Raw genomic sequence first — 26,870 nt, 5'->3', positions numbered from 1 at the left:
TTGAGTTATGTTTTTCTGTAACCATAGAAATGAAGAGCTTGTGATGATACAATATATATTCTCTGTAAGTCATATATTTTCTATACACCAATCAACAACAAACGACCAGCTCTCATGAAAACAATGCTCCATTCATTTACAAGGGTACAAGTAATTCGTGCAGTACCGAGGAGAGTAAGTGCCTCGAGAAGCAAAGCACCAACTACACCGTGCTAATATCAACTTTGCTCTTATGAATCTGGAAGGCAGGGGTGATCCAACTACCACAACTGCATTGGATGCCGGACCAGTTGAAGTATCCGAGGCGTGCCTCACAATGCACGCATGATAGCTTTCCTTCCAGTGCACCTTCTTCCACTGAAACACCATCAAAACCGAGTAAATAATTCCAAACAAGGGTTCAACAAATAAAGGACTATGATTTTGAAATACACGCACGACTGTAAAACTCTGAAATGAATTTACCTGATGTCATCCACTTCAAGGGTTCAACAAACAAGGATGAACACTGTTGCTCCTGAAATCTATTATTAGCCCGGTTACTGGCTTTTCGCTTTTGCCACTCGAAGCACGTCTCCCCCTCACCGGCCACATGGCTGACAACATTCTCTTTCAATGCAACAATCCTCCGGCATTTCTTGCAGCGGTAGGCTGTGCTACGTTGATTTCCCTCGAGGGCCTCCTCAGAAGGGTTGAACTCTAGCGGCGGCAAACCAGGATCAGCACCAAATACGAAACTGTCTATTTTCTCCCCTTGTTTGTAAGAATGACCTAATAACAATGGCCATATTATTATCAATATAAGTTGAGAGAAATACTTAAATGCCAAACTTCTAGTTCAATCAGACAATTCAGTCCGCAAGGCAAAAGATATTAACATAGGATATACTACCAACATTCATCACAAGAAAAATCAGCCCATATCATAAATCCAAAATCACAATTATGCTAAACCACTTGAAATACCATGAAAATAAAACCCCTATTGTGATGCCTTGAACTTGGTCTGGATAATAAGGAATATAGCAGATACCTAGTTTTAGATGATACTCTCTGTTACCTAAATGATCATTTTGTTGTGAAATATGAACACTAAGTGCATACCTGCACAAAATGGAAAATGCAGGTTCGTATTACCAGTCCATACTGTTATCCCGACTAACTATTGGTACGATACGTACTGAGCTATATCAAACCGTACCAAGTGTACTGACACATGATTTACTGGGATGTACCGATGTACCACCCATACTGATCCTTTGTCAAAGTAGTACGTACCACCCATACTGATCCTTTGTCGAAGTAGTACGTACCACCCATACTGAGTGGTAGATTCGGTACATCAAACTTTGGCCCCAAACAGATCCCTAAAATCAAGCAAATATGCACTGTTAGACCATTTCCACCTGTCCCATCATGAGTGTGCAGTATTTGATTTGGTCTCCAAACAGGTCGCTTGTTGATGTAATCTTATGCTCTTCCTAGTAATCTGGCTGACTGATTTGATGTGCCTTTGTCAGCAAAGAAAAAAAAAAGTCCAAAGAGGATAATTTCAAGTACACTACAGTATGTCTTTATCTGGCAACCTTTCTATTGGACCATCAAGTAAGAGGCAACAAGGGTGATCTGAACAGTATCATATGTATCCTGATGATGCTTTCAGGTCCAGTTAACAACCCAATTATCGGAGAATGATCAGCCACCAAACGTGCCTCGATCAGGCTCTTGAACAAGTTTGTGATAAAAAAATCTTTGCCCACCCAATCAGCACTCCTGAACAGTCTCATATGCATTCAGCTGATGCTTTCTAGTCCAACTAACTACTTAACCATAGCAGAATGATCAGACATTGTCCCAATCGGGATGTGTGAACAAATTTACGAAAAAATATTTTGTCACATGATCAAGCACTTATGACTGAAGAGTCAACTATGATTTCTTTCATTAATAATACTCCCAAGACCAACCAAAAGAGAAGCAATTTTCACATAACAGATTGAGTCATTTAACACAAGAGAAGCAATTTTCACATTTTTCACAAACAGATTGTGAGTCATTTAACCTTCAGTATTTTGCATTTAACTTCCTTATTTCACATATTTTAACGGGGTCTAAAGCTAAAACTACTATATATTCAATTCCTACTTCCCAAACTTTCTTGCATAGTCTTCTGAGTCCATCCTGAAGCACCACACCTGTAAACATTCGTCTCCATTACATGCTCATTAGAAACCATTGTTATAAATTCTCTTTGCCTCTGTTTTACTTGATTCAAATATAGAAAATTAGAGACTTCACAAAATGCTGCCATTCTTTTCTTAAGTCAGACTTCTATGGTTAACCTATTCTTTGTTGGTAAATTCATTTTCCCCTTTCAACACTATCTAGCACATAAATAAAACTTCCAACCCATATTCTCTGCTCATGAACCTTCCACTCCCTCACAACTTTAAACATCTACTATTATTAATTGGTATATTTCCGCAAATGATTGATGTATCAAAACCTGTCACACATGTCCATAAATATCAGGCATGAGCAAAAGGACATTACCAGTTACTCTAGCATTACGTTCATCTCACATATCTAAGAACCCCAAAACTGTAACCGCCAAAGTTTCCTATGGAATCTCTACTTAGTATTTGTTGCGTTCTTTTAAAAAGTGATCTTTACAGCTAAATACACCACCATCAAATCTGAGGACATCTCATGGAACCCTTGAACATGGTAGGTGTCAAGACAACCCAAGCATCCCCAGGAACTTGCATATACAATTTGCATGTCTCCCTTGCATATTCTTCTTAGTAAGCTAAAATAAGTAAACATTTGACTATTATTTTGAAATCAGAGATTTACTCATTATATAGGAAACACTAGTTATCACTAGAATAGGTTCTCGAAAGCAGGTAAAATATTTCAACAGTTCAAATAGGCTCAGCCCTGTACTGACCAATTTTTAGCTTCTCTAACTTCATAACTAGAGTTTCATACCCAACTGTATGTTCTCAATAGGAGAAATACATTTTCATTATATTAATGCATAAGCTACAGACAAACCCACATATGCACTAAGCTGTCAAGTTGTCCAATGTGAAATTATAAGGTTGCACAAATACAAAGGTGAAAAGGAATAAACATTTTATGTTCCATAGAAGCTGTTAAATTATTTGATTGTTGGAACACGCATTATATAGAAATGTACTGGAAACAAATGTGTGCATGGATTTCTTCATCAAAACATGTAATACATACCATAATATTAACTTTTTTTTTTAACTTCAACTTATGCAGCAACTACAAAAGAATTTATAAGCCCAATCAATTCTTGGAACATGCATCATATTGAAATGTACTTAAAACAAATATGTGCCATATACGTGCATGGATTTGTTCAACAAACATATAACACATGCCATAACTTCAACTTGTTTAGCAACTACAAAAGAATTGATAAGCACAATCAAATCCATGATAGAGCCAAAATGGACAAAAGTAAGAAGCAACACAAAAGCAAAAGGCATCTATTGCTCTAACATTAATCCAAAGAGAGATGAAAAACCCACCCAATATTTTCAAACGGAAGCGCTTGTAAATGGGGCTCTCAGTATCTACTTTGAAACCCATTTCTTCAAATAAACTTAACTGCAAGATTTTTTATATTGATTATGTCAAAGGTTCTTTGTAACACTACCATAATCACAGTAGTATCCAAAATTAATCAAACCTGATCCAGAAAACCATCATTTGGACAAACCAGGTCACAAACTTCATGCAAGGATTCAAGTGCATCTGGAAACAGCATGTAACTACATTAGCAAAGAGAAACTAGAATAAAAGCTCTAAGAGTTCACCTTTGTTATAATATATGGGCATGGTAGCTGCAGCTTATCTACATACCAACAAAAGTCTACATCCAGAAGACAACAAAATTAACAAAAAGAGTCATACAAACCTTCCATGGATTTCTGTTCTGTTCTCATAAGATATGCAGTTATCACAGCAGCACTGCAACAAACACACAATCAAATACAAATGTAACTAGCGGGGGACAAACTAGATAAGCAAAAAAGTATTTAAGCAAAATCTCATGATTCAGCAAATAATATGACATGTTGCCCCATCACGTTAAACTCACTAGCCAAAAAATTCAGAATGCTGGTCCTGACAAACAAGTAACTATCTTCCAGAGGCTAAGTAAGCAAGTTATTCGATACGGTTTCTTCATGCACCTCAATCTGAACAGATAGTTTACATTAACAAGTAATTAGGAAAAAGACTCTTTGGGTGGGTATGCTTCATAAAGTGTTACAAGAAAAGTCAATATTGGAACGAAAAATAATAATCTTGAATCCTTAATTTAACATGTTATGCAAGTTATATCAACTAGCAGATAACAATTTCCACAAAGGTAATGTTGAAAACCAGAGGTCACAAATGAGGTTCAATGATATGAAACTGCAGGCAAAAAATACTAATCTGCTCCTCTTATAGGCAAGTTATAATTATTACATTAGTTAAATTTTCCTGATGTTCTGGTAAATTCATACAAGAGAACCATCATTAAAAGCTAAGACATATCTAGAAAGTGAATAATAGAAACAACTAAACAAAATTTGAGATTGAGATAAGATCAATTATATCAAACAACTCAAGACAAAAAATTCATATATTCACATTATAGACTGTCTTAGGCTCATTGGAAAAATCACAGGCAGAGATTTTTTTTTTTTGCACCATATCACCAGAGACCTTTTTTCTTGATAAAACTGCAATTCTTTTATCAATCAAATCATCACATACTTGTTTCTTAAAAAATCTTTAAAAAATTAACAAAACATCTCACATGCCATGTGGATGCTGGCAGATTTTGAATCATAGCTGACAATTGGCCCACATTAGCGTGTTGAATAGCCTGCCAACTATGGCAATTATTGAAAACCAAAACATTCCAAACATTCACTATCCAACAGCGAAATGCATTTCTTCACTGCTAATGCTTCCATTGTCAACAGCAGGTGAATTACTACCGGTGTCAGCTTCTTTTGCCTCCTTGCTACCTTTTCTTGCACCCTCTTGCCCCTGCCATTACTAAGTTTCATTAGTGTGCTTTTGTCGCAGGGTTCTTTATCTCCATTACCCAGTGTTGCGGTGCCCTCCGTCAGCACCGATAATTTTGATTCATCGAGCCAAAAATTCAACCCCTCCACTTCCCCAACAAAACTTGTGGCATCCAAAGGTTCTTATATATCTTTTGCAAGTCACAAAAAATTCAGAACCTTTTTCTTTTTCTTTCTTTTTCTTTTTTGTGGGATTTCATCAAACATTCTTTGACAAAACCATTCCAACTACTACAGCCTTGAGTATCCTTTGGTTTGCCAACAGGAACAAAAATCTTTACAACTTGATTAGTCACAACGGAGTCCATGCATCATTCAATAAACCAAACTGTTAAACATAGAAAAATCTTGAACACGAATCTTGCAGAAAAGAAAAGCAGATCCAAGCATATCACGTCCAAGATTCCCTTTCTAGATTAGGCAAAGAAGCAAAGGTTGCCAACGAATGTAATAAGCGAACCCAGAAGAAATCCAGATACCTTCTCGACACGCCGGCGAAGCAATGCACCAACACGGACCCCTCCTTCCTGCCCTGATCGATGAAATCCAAGCACGCATCGAGGTAATCCAACAGGTCCTCGTCCTCCGTGTCCTTTAGCGGAACCGCCATCCTCACCAGCTTCAACTCCGGCCCGGCGTGCTCGAGCGAGTACAGGAGCTTCTCCGGCGCCAGCGACTTCCTCGGGGAGCCCTCGGCGCCGACGAACACCTTCTTGATTTCCTCGGCCGGGATGCACATATCGGCTCTCCATCCGGAGAAGAAGGATATGGACGCGGAGCTGAGCAGCGAAAGGACGTGTGTGATTTCCGCGCTCCCCTTCTCGAGCACCTCGGCGGCGGCCTTGATGTCGCCGAAGAAGAGGCGATCCCGGACCAGGTACGGCATCGCTCCCTCGATCTCCTAAACCCTATCGTCTCTCTTTCTCGGTCCCAAACAGACCAACCCCTGGCTTTCTTCCTCGCTCAAAACCCTCGTCTCTCGATCGACAGGCAGCTTCACTTCCGCCAAGAAAATGGTTTGTTACCTCATGGATTCCACTCACTATATATATATATATATATATATATATATAAAATTAAGAATTTTGAATTAATTTGAATAATATACAATATTTTTGGGTAAGAGAAAAGGGAAAAAGTTTGGATCGGACGGCATAGAAATCTGATTCGACTTTTGATTGATGCAATTATTTCAAATCGGATAATTCTGTCAATAGAATGAATTTATTTATTTTATTATATATCTAAATATGTCGAATTTTACTAGAATTAGAATTAACTCGTAAAATATTTCAAGTCGCTGTCTCATACTTTATACGTTTAATGAGTGAAAAGATAGTGACCATTACAATTCAATTATTTTTTTATCATTATATTCTCTATACGGTTAATGATTTTTTTATATATTTAATTGAGTGAAAAAGGACGGTAATCATTACAATTTAGTGTTTTATTAATCTTTACAATTTAGTATTTGAGTGACTCTAAATGCTCAATTAATAATGCTTAGATATTATAAGAAATTGATGGTATAAGGAAATATGCACATATATATGAACAAACAGAAAGCTTTTGAGATCACCTAAACTGCATTGAGGTCGGTCGACAGAAGCTTGCAGCCACAACATTGGATGGCTACGGAATGGAGGCTGAAAGCGAAGTGTTGGGAGATTCAATGGCATATTCCTCTACAAGTGCACAACTACGCAATCAATCACCATTACTGTCACAGAAGCAAACAGATGAAAAGATCTCTTGAAGTCTCTATCAATATGCTTCTTTGATTCAAAGTACAACCTCTTCTCCTCCTACTTAATGCTTATTTTTCCCCCTGTCAGTGAGCAGAAAACACGTCTGCCAATGAAGAATAGTGCTGCAGCATCAGATAGCAGGAAGAATGCTTTCATGTAGTGAAGAATTATGCACACTAAATTGTCTGTTCTGCTCAGTGGTGATGAGTTCTCAAAGAAGGAGAAGAAGAGAAAGTGATGATGAGTTCTCTCCTCTTATGGGATTCATCTGTCACTCTTCGGATTGGAGGACTGATTCCTATCCCTTAAAGTAACCCAAGTCAGTGTGGGCTTAACATTGGGTTATTGGGCTCCCAATTCCAGCCCACTTAAAACAACAGTTAATTACGATCATGCCCTATCTCTATATATACACACACAGTCCTTTTTGGGCAGGTCACCCAACGGCTACTTTGGGAGAGGAGAATCGTCAGCCGTAGGATCTCAAGGATCGGACCGTTGCGAGTTGTCAGTTCGAAAAGAATCCGACCGTTGGCAAAATTCCTCCTCGCCCCCCTTTTAAACCCCACAGTGAGGCCCGGAAGAGGACGAGCGAAGAGGGGAGGATAGCGGAGAGCGGGGGCTGAGTCCGGACGGTGGCGGCGAATCTAAGAGCGGAAGGAGAAGGGGAGTCGAAGAGGACTCGCCTCCAATCGTTCCTCTCGTCTGTGTTCTCGAGCCTCTTTCGTCCTCAGAATCAAGAGGAGGAGGAAGTAATCGACCAGGAGGGAGAAGACATGGCGTCCAGGCATCAGACCGTCGTCCCGCAGCAGCAGAGAGGTAGCGCGACTTCGAAAGCAACCCTTTTCTTTCATTGATCTCTATCCATTTAGGAAGGAACTCATTTTTCTCAAGAAGGAATCTTTATGCTGATTTTTGTTTGGTATCATGTCAGGGTTACGCCCGGTTCTTTGCTTTTCTCCCTTTTGAATGATCTCTTGAACTGTTCTATCTTTTCTGTCAAGATTCTGTTTTTCTTGATCTGAAGAGTTTCTTCTTCTTGATCACGTGTGTGTTGTGGGGAATCCAAAGCTATTAGCTTGAAATCACATCCACTTTTGATGCGATTACCAGGTGGGCATGTGCCAGGGGGCAAGCAGAAAGCCGGCGCAGCAGCAGATGGGAAGAATCGCCGAGCCCTTGGAGACATTGGTAATCTGGTTCACGCCCAGGTTGTCGAAGGGTAATAATAGCAGCAGATGCGCCTCTTCTCTTTCCCTTTCTTCTTTTCGTTCCTAAAGATTCACATAACACTCGTACATTTGCCATGTTGTCAGGAAGCTGGAATCCCAGATCAATCGTCCCATCACCAGGTAGATTCGATCAACATACTCTGTGAACGCAGCAATTCTGTACTTCCTTCCCCATCGTTGCACGAATCTCTTATATTTGTAATCTTCGTACAGGAGTTTTGGTGCTCAACTTATTGCCAATGCACAAGCTGTCGCTGCCGCTGCTGCTGCTAACAAGGTACAAAGGCTTCGCCCCATTGTTCACCGACTTGTCTCTGCAAATGAGAAGAATCTATTATTGATGACATGCCATTTCAATTGCAGAAACCTGTCGCCGTTAAAGCTAATGCAGCAGTCGCTAGAGCTGGCACAAAACCAGCTAAGAAGGTCGCAGTTAAGGGCAAGGAGAAGAAGACAGAGGAGGTGAAGGTTATAGTGATAAGCCCCGACAAGAACCAGGAGGTACCCAAGCAAGCAGCTGACACAAGTAGATCCCGCACCAAATCTACCAGGAAGAAAGTCACTACGCTTACATCTGTTCTCACTGCTCGAAGCAAGGTAAAGGACCAATTCAAACATCTCCATTGTTATGATCTGCATGTGCACTTCAACTTAAGAGTGTTGTCTTTGGTCTTAGGTTGCTTGTGGACTCACTGACAAGCCGAAGGAGTTGGTTGATGACATCGATGCGGCCGATACCGAGGACGAGTTGGCCGTCGTGGATTACGTTGAGGACATCTACAAGTTCTACAAATCTGCTGAGGTACTCCAAAATGGCAGCTTTAGTTCCTCCCATCTTTATCAGACACTCCATATTTATCTGTACTAAGATTACTTCTGTCCTCTGTTGATGCAGCACCATTGCAGGCCTCACGACTACATGGATTCCCAGGTGGAGATCAACGCCAAGATGAGAGCCATTCTCGCTGACTGGTTAATCGAAGTGCACCATAAGTTCGAGCTGTCGCCTGAGACTCTCTACCTGACATTCCACATCATCGACCGGTATCTTTCGATGGAGACGGTTCTGAGGAGAGAACTGCAGCTTGTGGGGGTGTCTGCCATGCTCATCGCAAGCAAGTACGAGGAGATATGGGCACCAGAGGTGTGTGTGGTTGTGCACAATCGAACAAGTTCCATATCAGAGATGGCATGGCTTTCATGAACTGAGCTGGGAATGTGGTGGTTGCAGGTGAATGACTTCATTTGCATATCGGATAGGGCTTATACGAGGGAGCAGATCCTTGGAATGGAGAAAGCAATCCTGAACAAGCTTGAATGGAACTTGACAGTGCCGACGCCCTATGTGTTCCTCGTGAGATTTCTGAAGGCTGCAGCATGCGACCAGGAGGTGAGAGAGCAGACGGTTGTTCTCTTGCCAAACATGTTGATGTTGATGTAGTTTATGACACAGTTTAGCGTGGTTAAAATGCAGATGGAACGCATGGTTTTCTTCTTCGCGGAGTTGGCTATGATGCACTACTCCATGATAATGTTCTGTCCCTCCATGGTTGCTGCTGCTGCTGTTCATGCAGCCCGGTGCACTCTGCGGAAGAGCCCTCTCTGGACTGCCACACTCAAGCACCACACAGGGTTTTCGGAGCAACAACTGCTGTGCGTGAACTTTAATCTTCTCCTTTGTGCCTTACGTTCCGTTGAATCACACATGCTAATGAACATGATTTGATTCAGGGATTGCACACAGATGCTGGTGAACTCCCATGCGGCTGCTCCTGAGGGCAAGCTGAAGGTGGTGTACAAGAAGTATTCTAGTGAGCAATTTGGAGCTGTAGCACTGCAACCATCCGCAGCCAAATTGGTGGAGGAGCTGAAGGCTGCATCACTTTAAGTAGTAGAAGCTTGCATTTATTTCATGTTCTTTATGAAAGAGTGGTAACCAAGGAACAAGGTGATGATGATGATGATGGTAGGACAATTTTTTTGGGTCCTAATTTGGGAAAAGCAGATGCTGCAAATATCTTTTAATTTGAAAAAGATATTGCTCTGAAAATAATCAGGAATTGTGTTTCTAATGCGTTCGAGGATTCAATTCAGAGTAAATTGTTGTTGAAGAACACATTTGTCTGCTTTGTTGTTGGCCGACAAGTTTCATCAGCTCTAAACATAACGGTGTTTGGATTTGGGTCCAAATCCAAGCATGGCCCATTTAAGGCCTGACTCACACCCTTGGCCCATAAATGGCTTTGGTCGCGGGGATCTCAGACGGCCAGGTCACCCGAGGAGTTCGTCGGGTCTGAGCCGCCCACGCCAGCCAACCACCGTTGACGGACAAAAGTCTGAAAGCGGCCGAACGCGCGTCGCGTCGCGTTGCGTCACTCCCACGAAATCCAAGTCGGCGGAAACAAGAAGACGCAGCCAACCACAGGTGGCAAAGCGGCAGCTCGTCCGCCCACTCCTCCTCCATCCCCACACCGCGGGCGACAGACCACCACCACCACCACCACCACCACCCCCCACCCACAACGCCTCGCCTCATCATGGCGCATGATTCGCTCCCCCATCCCGTCTTCTTCTTCTTTTCCCACCCGCCCTTTTCGCCCCCGCAAGCACGGTCGACAATGATTGCTCTCGACCGCGCATGCGCGCGCGTCGCCCTTCCCGGCCTCTACCAACCACGTACGCGTCCTCTCAACCCTAGTCCCAAAGGCCGCGCTTTTGGTGGGGAGGAACCGCGACAGTGGGCAAGGGCGCGAGGCCGTGCCCTCCTCTTTGGGCGCACACGAGCAGGCCGCAGCTCCCTCTCACCTCGCAAATGATTGCGGCCTCTGACACCGGTCCGGCACGCGCGCGCGGCCCCTCTGCAAGTGGCCAAACCCCGGTGGTCCCTTTTGTGCAACGCCACACACGCGACCGAGATCGACTCCCGCTCTCGCTCTCTCTCTCTCTCTCTCGTCGTATAAAGCTGCTGCAGTACTTGTCTTCGTCACAGAAGACTACAAAAAGGCTCTTGCGATGATAGATCAAGAAGCATTTATCTCACCTTGCGTCTTGTCGACGAACCGAAGTGCATGTGTTGCACCGAACTCAGTCGGTAATGAAGGCCATCGATGCTTCGTCAAACTTGCAGCTGAAGGTGATTCATCGAGTTACCTCTCATAACTTTTGGGAAGCTTCGGTCAAGAAGAGACTGTGTGATAAGGCTTGAAACACGTGAGCTACAGTGGAAAGACACAGAATCGATGGATGGATTGCAGGAGCCCCCACATGAATGCGGCAGTTCCTGGTCGTTTCTCCTTGTTTCTTCTTGTGCTGTTCGAGGCCATGCCTCTCAACACCTCTTTAGCATTCTCAATATGAAGAACAATGTCTCTGGTTCTATACAGTCTTACCTCAACAATTCTCAAAGAGGAAGACATGCCAAGAGAAACCTGCCAAATTCTCAAAAGTAAGCAGCCAATATGGAGAAGAAGAAGAAGAAGAAAGATATCCTCCATCTTTAGTGCATAGAGGAGACTTTAGCCATCTCTCTACAGCTCCCACTCTTACATTCTTCTCCGTTAATTCCACACATACACACCATTAAAGTCAAAGTTGAGAGGCCATTAACAACACATGTCCACTGGACATTCCATTATCGTTTTCTTCTCATGTGTTAGACTGTATTAACGCCATACAACAAAGTAGCTCATCTTCTTTATCTTCGTGCTCACAACATCGGTTACAACCCTAAAACCTGACAGGCCACACCAAACCATGAATCGAGTAACCAAAAGTGAACTCTTAGGTTGAATCCTGGTCGACGAGACGGCGCCTCTTGCAACGCTCGGCCGGATGTGGTCGGTCCACCAGAGCCTGGAGAGCGTCCCTCAGGAAGGCGCCACCGGGCTCATCCTCTTCCTCCTCCTCCTCCTCCTCCTCGGACGCCTCGTTCTCCTTGGCGAGGATGAGGACGTTGCGCACCCTTCCGCCAAGCGTCGCGATCTCGGCTCGCAGAGTCTTTAGGCGGAGCGATCGGAGGGTGTCGATGAGCTCCGGCAGAAGGTCGGACCTGTCCTCGCAGCAGAAGGAAGCCTCGAACACTGATCTCTGGCCACTGATGGAGGCGGAGGAGGGGAGCACGACGATCTCGTCGGTTTCAGATGGGAAGCACTGTGCCTCGGTGATCTCCTCAGCCCGTTGCTTCAGATCTTTCATGCGCTCCACGACCTTGGCCAGGAGGGATGCTTTGTCCGTCTGCAGGGGATAAAGGAAGGAAGAGCTGAAGCCAAAAGGAGGGGAAAGAGAAAGGCAACCCTAAAAGAAACCCTAGAAAGCGAAGCTACTTTCATCATGGAGAATGGAGAAAAGGTTTCACAGGAATTTGGTCTATGCAGAAATCCAGGAAGGGGAAGATCCAGAAAAACGTCAACATGCCTAAAGAAGCCTTAGTAGTTATATCTTCTTGCAACTTCAACAAAGGCTAACTCTAACAAATACAAACCCTAGCAAATTCCCATCTGATGTAGCATCTTCTTTTGATAGTAAATTGGAATTCATTAAAGTTCTTTGCTTGAATCACTAAAAAGCTGTTAGATCAGGAGCTTACAATGGTAACGTGAGAGAGAGAGAGAGAGGGGGGGGGGGGAAGCCCTAATCTGATCTCTTCACACAAACAAAGTGCATATGCAAGAGAAAGAATCCTACTGACTTCAACATTAGAGTTCATTAAATGGCTGTTGCAGAGTCTTCTTTTGTAGATAGCATAAACTTCATTCATTAAATGGTTGTTTGAGAGTAAAATGTGTGTGTGTGAGAGAGAGAGAGTAAACAAATCCCTAAAACACAAAAGTAGTCCATGAAACTAAAGAAGTGACCTTGGGATCACAGGCAAGGATGGTACGCAGGCGATCGAGGTGGGACTTGATCCTCTCCCTGCGTCGCCTTTCGGCTTCCCTGTGGTTCCGGGACGCGACGAGAGCTCGATCCATCCTTGTAGCATCGACGGCTTCATCCCTCATCGCCATCTCCGTCTCCATCTCCATCTCCATCTCCATGTGGGGGTAAAACGACGCCATGAAATATTCAGGCAAGCCGCTCAACATCTCTGCCTGCAGGTCGCTCCTCCCTGCTCGGCCCGCCGGCATCGTTGGGAACATGTGGGAAGCTCTAAAGGTCGGATTTTATTCTCCGCAGAGGTGACATATATATAGAAGTGGTCGATCCAAGACTGCGGTGGTCGCACTGAGAAGTGAGAAGAGAATATATGAGTCGGGGAGTCCACTTTGCCGTGTTCATCGCGCATCAAAGATTAAAGCCACTGGACAGCACTGCACTGCAAGAAACGCACGATTAGCTGTCTGCCGATTCCGTAGAACCTCTCAAAACTAGCAAATGGTCCACTGACAAGTGTAGGTCTCAGGAAAGCACAGCACAGTAGTAAATTACTTACAACCTTAGAAAACTCTTACTTACGAAACGATCTTTCATAATTGGTTTGTGTTATGAACTTAGTTAGTCTTGTCTAGATCATACAGTACCATTAGGTATCCATCCGTAAAGGGTCTATCTTCCCAAAAGTTTAAGAGAGTTCATCACTATCAAAAGTTTTCATAATTACTCATATGATATTACTGTAAAATAAGATAATGAACTGACCCTACATATTATCCCAAAGGCTTATCTAGCCATGTGCATTCCAGATAGCTTTTGGGTATTATATTTGCTGAGACTTTGTACTACTTTACAGAACTAGAAAACCCCCAAAATAGCTATTTAGATTATTTATTTTTTAGCAATTTTGCTTTCGCGTGATGACTGTATACAATCTATATTGACAAGACTAAGATGACCACAAAAGCCAACCAAAATAGAGCTATCAAGTCTATCACAAGTCTTCTATATGTTATGTAAGCATGAACAAAATCAAAAGACATAGATATGCATAAATATTACATTGAGAACCCTTTGTATAGATTTATCCATGACGTTCTCTCCCACTTATTCTTTTAGCATCCTCGTCGAAACTTTTGTAAACGTTGCATCTCCTTGCATTTATTAAATTTTTAATCTTATGCTGTAGTTGCAATGCCCCTCTTGACTCCTAGATGCTCTCCGTTATTGTTGAGTAGTCAAACTTTGATTTGTCAACGTCGTTTTAATTTGCTAATGACTCTTGACTCTGGTGTGGGGACGGTTAAGTTGTGTTGATCTTTGTTGATTTCTACGAGTCCCTCATACGAAGAAAAATACATTCCATGTTGTATGCTAGTCTCTTAAATATCTCACGCTACTTGAATTTGACGGATACATGTTGAAGCTTTAATGAGCATTACCTCATAGAATTTGAAGTTATGAAGTCTTTCCTCTATAAAATTTATCAATTATTTTTTTTACTTAATTATTATATTTAAGTAAGTTTATATCACTTTTACTTTCGATTACCATTCTATTGGGAAATAAAATAGACAATCTACTCTCGATGATTCTGATCACCGTCATTAAGGATTTAACAATTGTCATATTTAACTAAGTTTCTTTGAATTTTTTTAGAACATGTTTAGAGCTTCTCTGCTAGATAAATAAGAGAATCAAGATACTCGTTTTTACACATTCTCTTAAGAGTTGAGAAGACAAATGTTACCACTTCCTTGAGGGTTATACTTTATACATCAAGCTAGTTACGAGCCTTCGCTTGCTCTTTGTTCATACTTTTGAAGCACTCGAATTGTTTGCACTGTTTGTATTGAGTTATATATTATAATTTGCCTTCTTATTACTATTGAACTTTTGAAATATGAGAAGTTTTGCTCGAAAAGTGTAAAATTTTGTTTAGACTTAAAGCAAGTTTTTAAGAGTTTTGGTCGCCTCTAGGATTGTATCATCTTCTCTATCATTTTCACCACCTATTTCTCTCAGTAAGAAAAGATATAATACCACATCCTACCTATTTCATTCCTTGGTCGAGCACTCTTGCATCGACCCAAAGTTTCTCATTTTCGATTGTCTTGGTGAGAAGTCCATCGACATTGGTATTACAAAGTTTCCTAGCTTCTGCCCTTCGACCTTGTTTTGGTATTTGGAGCTTGCCTCTATATTCTCTACCTCTTCGATTCTCTTTTATGATTATGCACTCTCTCTTCATGAAAGTAAGGGCTCAATGACTTTACGAAATATTATCATGCCCATGACCCTACTATTCATCGCCTTACATCTTGTCCATTTCTTTACGATCAATAGATCCACCTCTATGATGTTATAGCACTTCTTTAAGTCTATCTCCATCTTAACAATGCTTGGTTATAGGTAGTTAAGTCCCTTTGGACTTATCGTTACTTCGTCGCCCCTTTCGACCACCTGTTTTAACACCTTTGTATTTTCCAGAAAATTTCTTTTGGTCGATAAAAAAATGGACTCACATGTATGCTTATACTGATTATGGTCTTTACTATCATATTATAGGGCTTATACTGATTATGTTTCTTTTGCATCCTTGCGTTTGCTCACTCAGTCTTATCCTCTAACTTACCAGGCTTCTTCCAGTAAATGTGAGCTTTAGAGTGCTCCAACTCTCCTACCACTCTGATTAAACCTTTATATGATCAAGTTTCCTCCTAGGATTCACTAATACTTGCACTTGGAATCCCCTTTGGTGGTTCATAACCCCCATACGCTGATTGAGGCTTTCATTACATATAAAATTCGATACACGCATGGAAGATTCACCTCTATGGTATCATGACATTCACTCCCTGAATCCATAGCTCTTCTTGTTATCATGTTGCTTACAAAAGTAGAGCTTTCGAGAGCTCTCGATCATATCTTCATATGAAAAAGCCTCTCATGAAACTTCTCCTATGTGTGTCACATTGCCTTAAACTATTCCATCATGATTCGCTGGACTATGTTGCCTTTTGATGATATTTCTATTACATTTTGATATTTTAGGATGAACTCGAACTGTGATATCGGCACCCGAGGGGTTTTGGGTTGTTGAGATGGTTGATGTTTTTTGTTGAGATGGTTAATGTTTTTTTCTATATCGTAGTCTATAAAAAACAGACCATGACACACAAAAGTTGAATCATTTTAATATAACTTTGCCCATTTTGATGAATGATCATTCTGCAACCTTACAAAATATTTCTATTTATAGTTTTTAAACAAAAATATACAAAAATAAGATGAAACATACTTTTAAATATATGCACAAATAAACAAAAGTGTCAAACACTCCATTAACAAAAGTTTCGTGAGTGCACCATAATCATTTGTGACATGACAAAACGTCGTCACTCACGATGAATGTAGGGGGACAATTCCGATGGAGTTGATGATTTAAATGGATTAACCTGCCCTGCTGAATAACCTAAAAATAGAATGACAATAGACATGCATATGATTTCATTGATTAGGAGGTTTTTTTTTTGTAAATGTGTTGTTAAATAATGTCATTAATAATTATCCGTCAAGAAGCCATGAGCATTGTTTTCATAAGTATCTAAACTACCACTTGGTATAACCAATGTACCATTTAAAGGAATTTTAGAAAGAAATAATAATACATGTCAGAACTAATAATACAAGCTTGGAACGTCTTTCTTCTTGACAAGTCTTGACAAAGGATAAGATTGTTAGTTCTTCTCGACAGTAGCATCATGATGTTGTTTTTCTTATTTGGCACATCTGATGGCATGGAGGGAGCCGGAAATTTGGTGAGTTAAAAGAGAGGAAGCCAAAGAGTTTTAACTGCTTGTCTTGGATGCTACGTGAGTGAAGAATGTACAGTCTTTAAACTGTTCCACTTGTAGATGAAGATTTGTGTTTAAGATCTTCAAGAATGGTGATGCATTGTCTAAGCAACGTCTTTGCTTGCTCGCTTTTCTCAACCTCACACAAATGGACAAGCTCGTCCTTTAACTCAACATCTTCCATACATGTAGGTGTTTCTCCGTAGAGTTTGCTCATCTCTAATAGACACTCTGAAGCAGAAATATGAACCTGCCAAAGGAAAGCAGAATGAATTATCTAAACTTAACAGAGATAATACAATATAATAAACATGACAGAAGACAGTGTATAGAACCTTCCCTATACATAATTAAACAAGGTCTACACAGTACAGTAATGGGTTAACAACAAACATAATCCAACGTCATTTTACGGTTACTATGATAATGGCTAATGCCAAGGCAACTGCTTGATACTCGAATCACATACAAAAGGCATCCTCCATACAAAAAGGTAAGCTATCGGGTTCCACATCAGGTGGATTATAGTTCAGGCGAAGAAGTACATTACATGAAAATATAAGCTATCAAGCATAGGCAGGAACTTCCCCACAAACTCTTTCAACTTTGCCAATAAAGCAAAGAAAGCTAATCAGAAAGGATATGTTCTATATTAGACAACAGACAAATTCTACAAGCGAAGGCATTCTCTTTTACTCAAGAATATGTAAACTATTCTCATTTTCTTTCACATTATCATAAAGCATATGATGATAATCCTAATTTTACTTGGTTAAAGAAAAAGGCCTTCAGTACAAGGCAGATGCTCATCTGCGTGCCAAATGAAATTGCCTAGAGATGAAATTTTTTATAGTTACAACAACAACAACAAAGTCGTAAGTCCCGACTATTTGGAATTGGCTATATGGATCTTTTGTCACCACTGAAATCTGTAAAATTTTATTTTGTAGTTCGAAACAAAATTTTTGGTTCTATCATTCACATTTAGAATATGCACATTTAATGTTATATTCATGAAATATGAATTCTCATGTGATGCATTCTGAATTGAAATGTGAAAAAAGACATCTATATTCCCTTCGGCACAAAGCTAAAGTCAAAAATAGGGTATCCAAATTTCATATTCTATGTGGAGATGAAAGAGTGGAGAGTTTGAGCTTCAACACCAAATTTATAAACTTCATGAAAAGTATTGAGAAAATGAGACATATGATCTTCATAAAGAACTCCGTGACAAAGATTTTGTGCCTCACCACTCTGTAGAAACTCACCAGTTTGTATTAAGGCTATAGCAGTCAATATTACCAATAACATAATTTGGAGATCATATTGATAAGTTTTGAAAATCTAAAACAGAATGGGGATTGACTGTTCAAGAAAAAAACTGTGAATGGACTGGCTGGATCAAGTTCGCAAGAGGGTTCTGAATTAGATAAGTATGTAGTCGACTTTCCATTTACTTCTCCAACTCCATTCTTTTTCTTATTTAGGACTTGCATAGCTAATCATTAACTTAAGACAAGGAGATAGTGTAATTGGGTTCTTATGCCGATAAAATTGTTACACAATTACCATTGGATGACCATAAATGACTTGACACAATTCAAGTGAAAGGATAAGAATTATTAGAAATATCCATTTGAGAAAGAGAGAAATGAAATACCTGGGAGATCTTCACCACACGAATGCATTCAACTATTTTTGGTGCAAGAGAATGAAATAACTGAAATTTAGAAGAAAAGAATATGAAGTTGGAAAAAATAATTGAGTATAAATTTCAATTGCCAAAACTGGAGCTAAGTCACCTCAAAAATTAATGGAGTTGCTTCACTTGAATAAGTAGGGTTGCCTTCCACAACATGCTGGAACTTTGAACATAACTCTCTGATTGATGAGAAAACAGACATTTTGACTGTCCACAAAGTATCAAAAGAATAAGAGTGTCAATTAAAGTTCAAGAAATGGTTTTGAATTAATGATTATGTTCAGCATATATATAAAAGAAGGGATACCTGGCCAGTTCAATCCAGGTGATAAAGAACTTGAAAACACTTCAATTAACTTTTTACTATTCTTCAGAATATCTTGAAGATGAGCTACATACACACAAGATGCTACACAATCTAAAACCTTGTTGAGAGGTACAGAAGCATCTTCCATATTATCTTTACCTGTGGCCAAAAAAAATCATCTCAGAACAACTTCAGCACCACAGCATGATGACATAAATGTTTCATAACACTTCGATGATTAATTCTAGTTTTGTATGTAAACTTCAGTCTAGTTTTTTTTATTATGGTATTTGTATGTAAACTTCTACCATTGGTTTCATAGATTTGATCATTTTTATGGTTCAACATTATATTCAGGTCCATTCAAGTCATAGTTTAGAAAATTAACAGGACAACAATACTCTCTCCATGTACAAACAATGTGTGACAAATTATTCACACATCAGGGTATGTCCTGTCCATATTACACCATACTCTCTCCATGTACAAACAATGTTTGTGTAATGTGATGTAGAAGTAATAATATACAGGGTGTTTGTCCTTTTAGAGTATGATAGTTAGGTCTAATATCATATAAGCATGATTGCACCATGTTTAAAAGAAATTAAATAACAAAGCCAACGATTTAAGAACTGGTTGTACCACACTGATCCACCTAATTTTTACTGGCCCAAAAGCCAACTAGTAATCAATGCTGGGAAGTAACATTGACTGAAAGTTTTGCAGACTTTGGTCAACATAGAATATCTAGGTATAATATATGACATATGTGGTCTTATAATTAGAGGGATCACCTGCTAGCATTTGAATATTGGAATTTTGATGTTACCTGTCTCAATAGCTGAGATAATGGAATTACTATTCATGGTCTTGGTGGCAACAGATTGAGTGCAAACATCATAGAGCATAGGAAAAACGTGACTGAAAAAATCTGGGTGGTTGAAATCTCTTATGACCTGGAAATGATGGAAAATTGCAATCACATAAGAAAATATAGATCTGCTTTATTTTTTTCATCAACAATGACAATATTGTAGATCAAATGTTCTGCTTCAGAAAAAGGCTAAAAAAAGAAGACACGCAAGCTCAAAATATGCTTAGCAGTTGCAAAAGGTTGGAACTTTAGAACATCTGCAACTAACCTACAATCCTTTCAGTATTCTGATGGTCACATGCTTGAAAATTCCAAATACAAAAGGCATGTTATGCTAGCTAATGGCTGTCTCATCACAACAAACGTCAACTACTATGATGCACAATGATAACTTCATGTACTTGCATTACACATTTTGAGATAGCAGTATGCACCAATTAGCACACAAGAGCACAAGAACTAGACCAACCAGTACAACTCATTACACTGCCTGGGTTGTGGTCACACAGCCTCGGCATAGTAAACTACATTAACATTTCTAACGGCACATTAAGTATAGTCAGGGAAATATTTGTCTGTACTCTGTAATATCTATAATATTTAGATGTTTGTCATAGTTCTTAATCACAATAAAAAGGGCATGCCCAATGCATAAGGTTTTCTCCAATGCAGGTACAGTGAAGATCAATGTACAAATCGTTAACTATAAATATAGAGAAATTGTTTCCATGACTCAAATCCCGGTCTCCGAGCCCTTCTTAATCAGAGTATTTTTAAAATTATATGCAACTTATCAACCTAATAAATTTATGTAGGCTCCAGCATAGTGCAATCTCATATATGAATTTCTTCTTAGAATCTGAAAAGATCAATCAACTCAAATGATGCAATATTTTAAAGAGAAGTATCTATTAATGACATGAAGCTTATCATATTTCATGACAAGATTGAATAAACTTTTCAATCTTGAGGTTAGAGCATGGTTTGCTAAACCGGGTAGTTCAGTATAGTTCAGCCGGTCTTTTTTGGTTAGATCGCCAGTTGATACCGGCCCAAACCGAGAAATTTGGTCTTATCCTAAATAGATATACATCTTTTCTTTTTTATTGGAGTTCGGCTCGGACGTGTCTCCTCAAGGAGTCACGAGGTCTTCACCTGTGCCTACATGGCCACCACCCACCACTTACCCTCTCGGCCTACTTCTATACTCCCCTCTTCCTCCTCCATTGCCTCCTCTTCCTCATCTTTTTCCTTCCTCCTCTCCTCTCCCTTCCCCAATGGTAGTATTGTACATACCGGTGTACCGACACACAGTATGTCAATTGGACAGGACCCATACCAATCCACCCAGAGACCAACATGGGTCCGATAAATGAAACTACAACCATTGGGTTAGACATTGAAGAAAGAGTCACTGAGTCTAAGATTGAAGAAAGAGTCATTGGCTTAGAGATTAAACAAAAAAGATGATGCAAAAGATAAAAAGAAAAATTAGAATTAGTTACCTTTCTATACTGACTAGCTATTCATTACAACAACAATAGCAACGACGACAAGAACACAACATATTACAGAAAAATTACTAATATCAAGTCAGAAGGTCTAGAATTATTACTTGTTCAAGGCATGAGAAAGCTGCTTCATGATAAGATTTGATTTTTTTGGAACATGCCGATGTGATAGCACCCAAAACTAGAAAAGGCATGGTAGGGTCTTCAACAGATATTGCTTCATGACAAGATGAACATAGTGAAGCTATGCCATAAAGAATAACATCTTTTCCCTGAAGCGTTAAATAAAGGGGAAAACAAGCAAGCTGTAATTAATTAATCAAGAAGATTAAATCACATTATATCTATTGTAGTGTTGGTTTATTTACAAATACATATACATAGAACAAAATAAAGATTTTAAAACAGCATATCTACTAAATTTTAGTTATAATTGTACTTTATTAAGTATTTAAGCATATGCAAATATTATACAAACTCTGAGAAAGTTATCGGCCAAAGGGGACAACAAGCAAGCCAAAATTAATGAATCAGTAATAACAAAGCAAACAAAGCCCTAATTCCCAACTATTTGGGGTCGATTACATGAATGTTTAGTTAAGAGTGTTTAAATCTTTATTTATTTCTATTAACATCTTTTTGTCTTCCTCTACCTCTTATCTTTCCACTAATGGTAATCATTTCACATCTTCCAATTACCTAATCTGTAGGTCTCCTGAGCATATGTCCGTACCATCTTAAATAAATCTCTCTCATTTTATTATCAAAGCGATACATAATTGTTCATGAATAAAAATATTATTTTTCTTCTAACTCCATAAATTTATCTCAATATTTTCATATCAGCAACACAAACTTTTTGCATATGTTACTTCTCAACTGCTCAACCCTCATATCCATAATGCATTATATCTATTGCAATGCTTTGTGGATCCATAGAATGAGTCAAGAAGATTAAATCACATTATGTCTACGAAAATGTTGGTTTATTTACAAATATATATACACAAACCAAAATAAAGATTTTAAAACAGCATAACTATTAGGTTTTAGTTATCATTGTACTTTACAATGGATTTAAGCATATGCAAATACTATACAAATTCTGGGAAAGTTTTTAGCCATAATAACATTTCAACTGGTTTACAGCATGTTATAACAAAATTTTTGGATGAATATTAAAGATCAAGGTACAACAGTTGTCTTTGACTTAGTGGTTATATTATTGCCTGTTATCCTGCTTTCCTATATTTAATGCACCTAGAAAAAAGAAAAACTTCTCTTGCTCTTCTTTTACAGTCAATGCACCTAGAACAAAAAGCATTGAAGAACCTGATAATGCAGTGGTCAAAATTTTAGATGCCTCATACAAGATATACCCAACTACTACCACCTCTAAGATCTGGCCTCTCAGGGATACTTTAGCCAATCAGTCTATGATGGTGAAATGAGAGTTTCCAGGCATCATCATATTTTGAATTTACTGGTGCTTTTGCTAGAGAGCTAATTTGAAGGCATTAAATAAGTTCAAAGTGCCACAAAAGAATTGAAAGATCTGTAATGATATAGTTTGATGATCTACATCCAATGGTGCATGCTGCATGTGGTACTCTATAGGCCATTATAGGGTTAGCATATGAGAGTGTAAGTTTCACTCTTTAAGCACCCCAATGCAATTCCAGTTGGGAAAAACAAAGTTATCTGAGGTTGTGTACCAACCCCTACAAGATATGTCAAATATGTATCCAGGCATTCCAGAATCCTATACTGAAACACATTCCAGAATATTATCGGACCATAACTGATACCAATAGGTTTCCGTACACCATTATATAGGTAAAATCATGGTTCTAAATGTCGGATACTGGACCAATACTATATACTGATACTGCAACACCAGGAAGGGAGGAGGAAAAAGAGAAGAGGAAGAGGATACCTGGGCCAGAGGTGGTGGTTGGCGAGTGAGGCATGCATCATGCACATGTGCAAGTGAGAGAGAGAGAGAGAGAGAGAGAGAGAGAGAGAGAGAGAGAGAGAGAGAGAGAGAGAGAGAGAGCCATGTTTATTGTTCAACTCTAAAACAGAGCAATTGAGTAGTGAACTAGACCTGACCATCCAAAAAGAGGTGGTCCACATCCTGATTCATGCTCAAACCATATTCGATGCATACAGGTCCAGACAAAATTAGGAATCTTGGGAAGAAAATTGAACTAGTATAACACAACCATAATACTGAAAAACTTGCCATGATACATCTTTCATTAGCCACATTTTATGGGACATGAATGTAAATTTCCCATATGAAATTGCAAGTTATTGCATGTTCATACATCTTGGAGTTTCTGCTGGCACCTACAATTGTGCGATTCTTCTTGGACCTTATTCCATTCGTAATGTATCATAATCAGTTAATGACAGAAGCACAATCACATGTTTTAGCTTCAGCAAAACCAGGTTCTTTATAGGCTCATTCTACAGATTGAAGTTCTTGAATGACCACAATCTGTTCACTTTGGCTTTTACATGTAATTAAGCAGTGCAAGTTGTCAATTTAGAATAACTCAAATTCATTATTCAATTTCAAATTATTTTTAAAATTTGAAAAGGATGTCTTTCCATGTGTTTCTGTATGTAATTATTCATCCATTTACTAATCCATATTTACCATTCATACATATATTTTTCACACTACACATACAATTCATATGAAAAAAAAGCCATTACAAAAAGTTGTACACATACATATACATATGGTTGGAAAACCATGACATGGCCTTCATAATTTCATTCATATACATACCTCCCAAAAACGACCAGGCAACTCCTTAAGAAGGCATTTAAGCAAATTGTGATGATACGGAGAAAGAGATTCACCAAGGATTTCACTAAGTTTTCTTATTGCCTTGGCTGACTGTCATATGTAAGAAACCAAATAATAAAATGAGTGATCAATGACAATAACCTTAACAACATGACAATGTACAGGAAATGTTCACCCTTTGTGTACATAAAAAAAGGATATCACCTTTCTTTTGTTTGCCCAAGATGATGAGGCAAGGCAATCACAAAGAAGGACAACAATTTCTGCCAAGTACAGTTGAAGGGTCACTCTTTCACTACTTGAATTCTCTTCCCAGAGATCTTCAAATGAAGTACTGATATGCTTATCATCTTCGAATCTAGATAGCACAAGGACTAGAGAAGATTAGTTGCTAATTCAGCAATCATCAATGTCAGATGAAACAGAAGATAGAGATCAAATAAAGGAATAAGTTAAAATTATCTAAACTAAGAATGCAAAGCAACATTTTGGTTTATTGAACATTGGTTATTACTAACATATGGGAAGGGTATAGTGAGAAGATCAAAGTTATACCAAGAATACAACATATCATTCCAAAATATGGCTAACATGTGATACGATGTTATGAACACCGGAGGTAACTGTCCTCCCAAGTTTCTCTATCTAATGATATCTGATTCATCAGTTAAACAACATCATAGAGCTGTCTTATATTTCGAATACTGGATCCATATGGGTCCAGTCCATTTCATCATATACCAGTATGTTACTGAACAAGAGGCGAGTGGTGGATGGTGAGTGGACGGGCAGCAGTGGATGGGGGCTATCATGCAATAGCGCTAAGGCAACAAGAAGACCAAGAAGGCTTGCAATTTTTCGAAGGATTAGGGGTTTTAAGTTTAAAAGATCCCTTTTTCTAACTGGACCACCCGAGCTGGTTTGACAAATACCAGTAGGAACGGAACGGTCCAAGCAAAATTGAGTTCCATTGTGACAAACTGACAATCATCTCATTATTGCTCCCTAGTATAAAAGATCCAAAAGAAATGGAAAATTGAAACAAACCGAGTAGTAAATTCAAAATAATGTGCAATTGAAAATAAGTAGTCAAGAGTAATATCATGATTAAAAAATCTTAGACAACAAAATGAAAACACAAGGGGTGTAAAGAAGCAACCTTCATTAGGCCAACACGAACCTGGAAATAAAAATTACAGGAACTACTACGGCATGGTATCCACTAAGAACATCAGTTGCAAGACTTGAATAGGCTTTCAGAAGAATCGCACAGGAAAGTTGAGCATTTCTTTCACCCAAATGCAAAGCAGCAGTGTCTTTGATAACCTTTTGAGCATGAGAGGGGGTTGCATGCTTCAAAATGACAGCACAAGCAGCTGCAAAAGCTCTCTTTCCAGAGCCACTCTTTTCCTCAAGAACAGCATTATAGACGAGCTTCAGCAAAGTTCCAGTAAAAGTTTTAATATCTGAAGCAACTTTCTCAACCAACAATGTGATGAAGCTTGCAACGCCCACCCTACAAAATCATAAGCACATGCATAAGGTTACCAGAAGACCGGTAGGAGTTTTTCATGTATCTGAAGCTATTGCAGACAATCCACCATTTTATACGCTCAACTAAAAATAAATAAACTCGAAGTTTCAGGATGATCAGTCAGCACAATTGCAGGGCACATAAAGCAGGTAGACAAAGCAGAGGCTCATGAACTGTTGGAAAAAAATTATGGCAGTTCCGCTGGCCAATTCAACTGCATTTAGACTTAAAGGTTGTCAGATCCATCAACGTAGTCATTCATAGAGTGTACAACAAAATAGCTCGCTTAGAGCAAACACTGATTATATCAGTAATAGTCAAAAGCCTATGTTAATTGGGAAAACATCCCAGCAAAAACAAGCACCAAACAAGGTAAAAGAAGATATACAGGGCCAAGCAGAATAGTAACAAGTTCTACAAGCCTATGACTGGCAGGTGCCAGCAGAAACTCCAAGAGCCTCTGGCCGCCATTGGCAAATGGGTTGGCTGAAAGACTGAAAAGCCCTAACAATCAGTCAGAATTGCTGGAGCACTACAGAGCAATCCATCCCTATCATGGGGTGCGTCATCATCAAAATTAGTGTGGATGAGGTATCTTCTCCAACTTGATGTCCTAAAGATCAAGGTGTGGGCAACGAAGCCACTCCAAAGCAAGCCATCATATCGGCACATAGATGTTATCCAAAATCAGGATTCTTGCACTTTTCTAATATGATGCATATAAAGACATTAGTTAAGGATCATAGGATTCAAGGAATGCAATTTTGTCCAGTTTGGTATGGAACAGCTAGTATTTACCAGTCTAACCACAAACAGCATGCGGAGCAGCACAAGTTTAGGCGATTCATGTGTAATACAGGGCTTACCAAGAGGTAAGCCCTGTGAACTGAACAATAAGGTCTATGAACCAGACTTAACATGCAGTTCAGGCCCAGTAATGGGCCTGCCCAAGACTTGACTTTTGATACACAAAACCTTGCTTTAGCATAACATGAATCTCCTGGTGAGTATTGACTTTTGAAGGATATTTGTTCAAATCAAAATTCTCATGTAGTTTCCCAACACAATAAATTGGGCTTCTAAATATTAGTTCTTGACCTGTTATATTGTTGTGTAATGATCCTTCACAAACTTCAAAAGTTCTCCAACCAATTCAGAAATTTTGCCTCTCCACTTTTGGGTGCAACTTATATTTGCCACTTGTGATGAGATTGAGATAATTACATCTAATTTTGAACAGAAATCAGAAAATAAATGGTCGGAAAGTAGTGGTGTACAAGACCGGTTCTAAT

General features: G+C 39.3%; 4 protein-coding genes across 4 annotated transcripts in view; 1 reads left to right on the top strand and 3 right to left on the bottom strand.

Annotated features, from left to right (window-relative positions):
* Window positions 1-44: 44 nt before the first annotated feature.
* LOC103992462 (uncharacterized) lies at window positions 45-6,147 on the bottom strand. Its single transcript, XM_009412161.3, has 6 exons — window positions 5,597-6,147; window positions 3,953-4,005; window positions 3,725-3,789; window positions 3,564-3,642; window positions 466-771; window positions 45-357 (listed from the first exon to the last, which is right to left on the bottom strand). Exons 1-6 carry the CDS (start codon window positions 6,001-6,003, stop codon window positions 203-205), a joined length of 1,065 nt encoding a protein of 354 aa, XP_009410436.2. The 5' UTR covers window positions 6,004-6,147; the 3' UTR covers window positions 45-202.
* A 1,325-nt stretch (window positions 6,148-7,472) lies between these two features.
* On the top strand, window positions 7,473-10,216 carry LOC135643077 (G2/mitotic-specific cyclin S13-7-like). The gene is made up of 10 exons (XM_065159633.1): window positions 7,473-7,687; window positions 7,982-8,090; window positions 8,185-8,220; window positions 8,314-8,377; window positions 8,464-8,697; window positions 8,777-8,902; window positions 8,996-9,244; window positions 9,332-9,490; window positions 9,575-9,753; window positions 9,832-10,216. Exons 1-10 carry the CDS (start codon window positions 7,645-7,647, stop codon window positions 9,986-9,988), a joined length of 1,356 nt encoding a protein of 451 aa, XP_065015705.1. The 5' UTR covers window positions 7,473-7,644; the 3' UTR covers window positions 9,989-10,216.
* Window positions 10,217-11,559: 1,343 nt separating this feature from the next.
* On the bottom strand, window positions 11,560-13,334 carry LOC135642024 (transcription factor bHLH106-like). Its single transcript, XM_065157793.1, has 2 exons — window positions 12,954-13,334; window positions 11,560-12,333 (listed from the first exon to the last, which is right to left on the bottom strand). The coding sequence occupies exons 1-2, from the start codon at window positions 13,233-13,235 to the stop codon at window positions 11,881-11,883; spliced, it is 735 nt and encodes a 244-aa protein (XP_065013865.1). The 5' UTR covers window positions 13,236-13,334; the 3' UTR covers window positions 11,560-11,880.
* A 3,260-nt stretch (window positions 13,335-16,594) lies between these two features.
* Window positions 16,595-26,870, bottom strand: part of LOC135643233 (uncharacterized) — a 30,141-nt gene continuing 19,865 nt past the window's right edge. Inside the window, exons 27-35 of the mRNA XM_065159943.1 lie at window positions 25,225-25,560; window positions 24,249-24,402; window positions 24,024-24,134; window positions 21,328-21,495; window positions 19,668-19,794; window positions 18,839-18,997; window positions 18,632-18,738; window positions 18,490-18,549; window positions 16,595-17,076 (exon numbers count right to left, since the gene is read on the bottom strand). Of these exons, the coding sequence (XP_065016015.1) occupies window positions 16,867-17,076; window positions 18,490-18,549; window positions 18,632-18,738; window positions 18,839-18,997; window positions 19,668-19,794; window positions 21,328-21,495; window positions 24,024-24,134; window positions 24,249-24,402; window positions 25,225-25,560 (1,432 nt within the window). The 3' untranslated portion in view covers window positions 16,595-16,866. The remainder of the gene's footprint in view (window positions 17,077-18,489; window positions 18,550-18,631; window positions 18,739-18,838; window positions 18,998-19,667; window positions 19,795-21,327; window positions 21,496-24,023; window positions 24,135-24,248; window positions 24,403-25,224; window positions 25,561-26,870) is intronic.

Source organism: Musa acuminata, chromosome BXJ3-7 (assembly GCF_036884655.1).
Source record: "Musa acuminata AAA Group cultivar baxijiao chromosome BXJ3-7, Cavendish_Baxijiao_AAA, whole genome shotgun sequence".
Taxonomy (NCBI): domain Eukaryota; kingdom Viridiplantae; phylum Streptophyta; class Magnoliopsida; order Zingiberales; family Musaceae; genus Musa; species Musa acuminata.
Note: the sequence above shows the minus strand (reverse complement) of the source record. Positions and strands in the feature narration are given on the sequence as shown.

What these genes read in the sequence shown, in the direction of transcription:
- LOC135642024 (XM_065157793.1), bottom strand. Translation starts at nt 13,235, where the DNA reads ATGTTCCCAACGATGCCGGCGGGCCGAGCAGGGAGGAGCGACCTGCAG. An exon ending in TCCTTGCCTGTGATCCCAAG is followed by an intron (nt 12,334 to 12,953) that starts GTCACTTCTTTA and finishes TATCCCCTGCAG; the next exon opens with ACGGACAAAGCATCCCTCCT.
- LOC103992462 (XM_009412161.3), bottom strand. Translation starts at nt 6,003, where the DNA reads ATGCCGTACCTGGTCCGGGATCGCCTCTTCTTCGGCGACATCAAGGCC. An exon ending in AGAACAGAAATCCATGGAAG is followed by an intron (nt 3,790 to 3,952) that starts GTTTGTATGACT and finishes TGCTGTTTCCAG; the next exon opens with ATGCACTTGAATCCTTGCAT. An exon ending in ATGATGGTTTTCTGGATCAG is followed by an intron (nt 3,643 to 3,724) that starts GTTTGATTAATT and finishes AAAATCTTGCAG; the next exon opens with TTAAGTTTATTTGAAGAAAT.
- LOC135643077 (XM_065159633.1), top strand. Translation starts at nt 7,645, where the DNA reads ATGGCGTCCAGGCATCAGACCGTCGTCCCGCAGCAGCAGAGAG. An exon ending in CTGCAGCATGCGACCAGGAG is followed by an intron (nt 9,491 to 9,574) that starts GTGAGAGAGCAG and finishes GTTAAAATGCAG; the next exon opens with ATGGAACGCATGGTTTTCTT. An exon ending in TTTTCGGAGCAACAACTGCT is followed by an intron (nt 9,754 to 9,831) that starts GTGCGTGAACTT and finishes GATTTGATTCAG; the next exon opens with GGATTGCACACAGATGCTGG.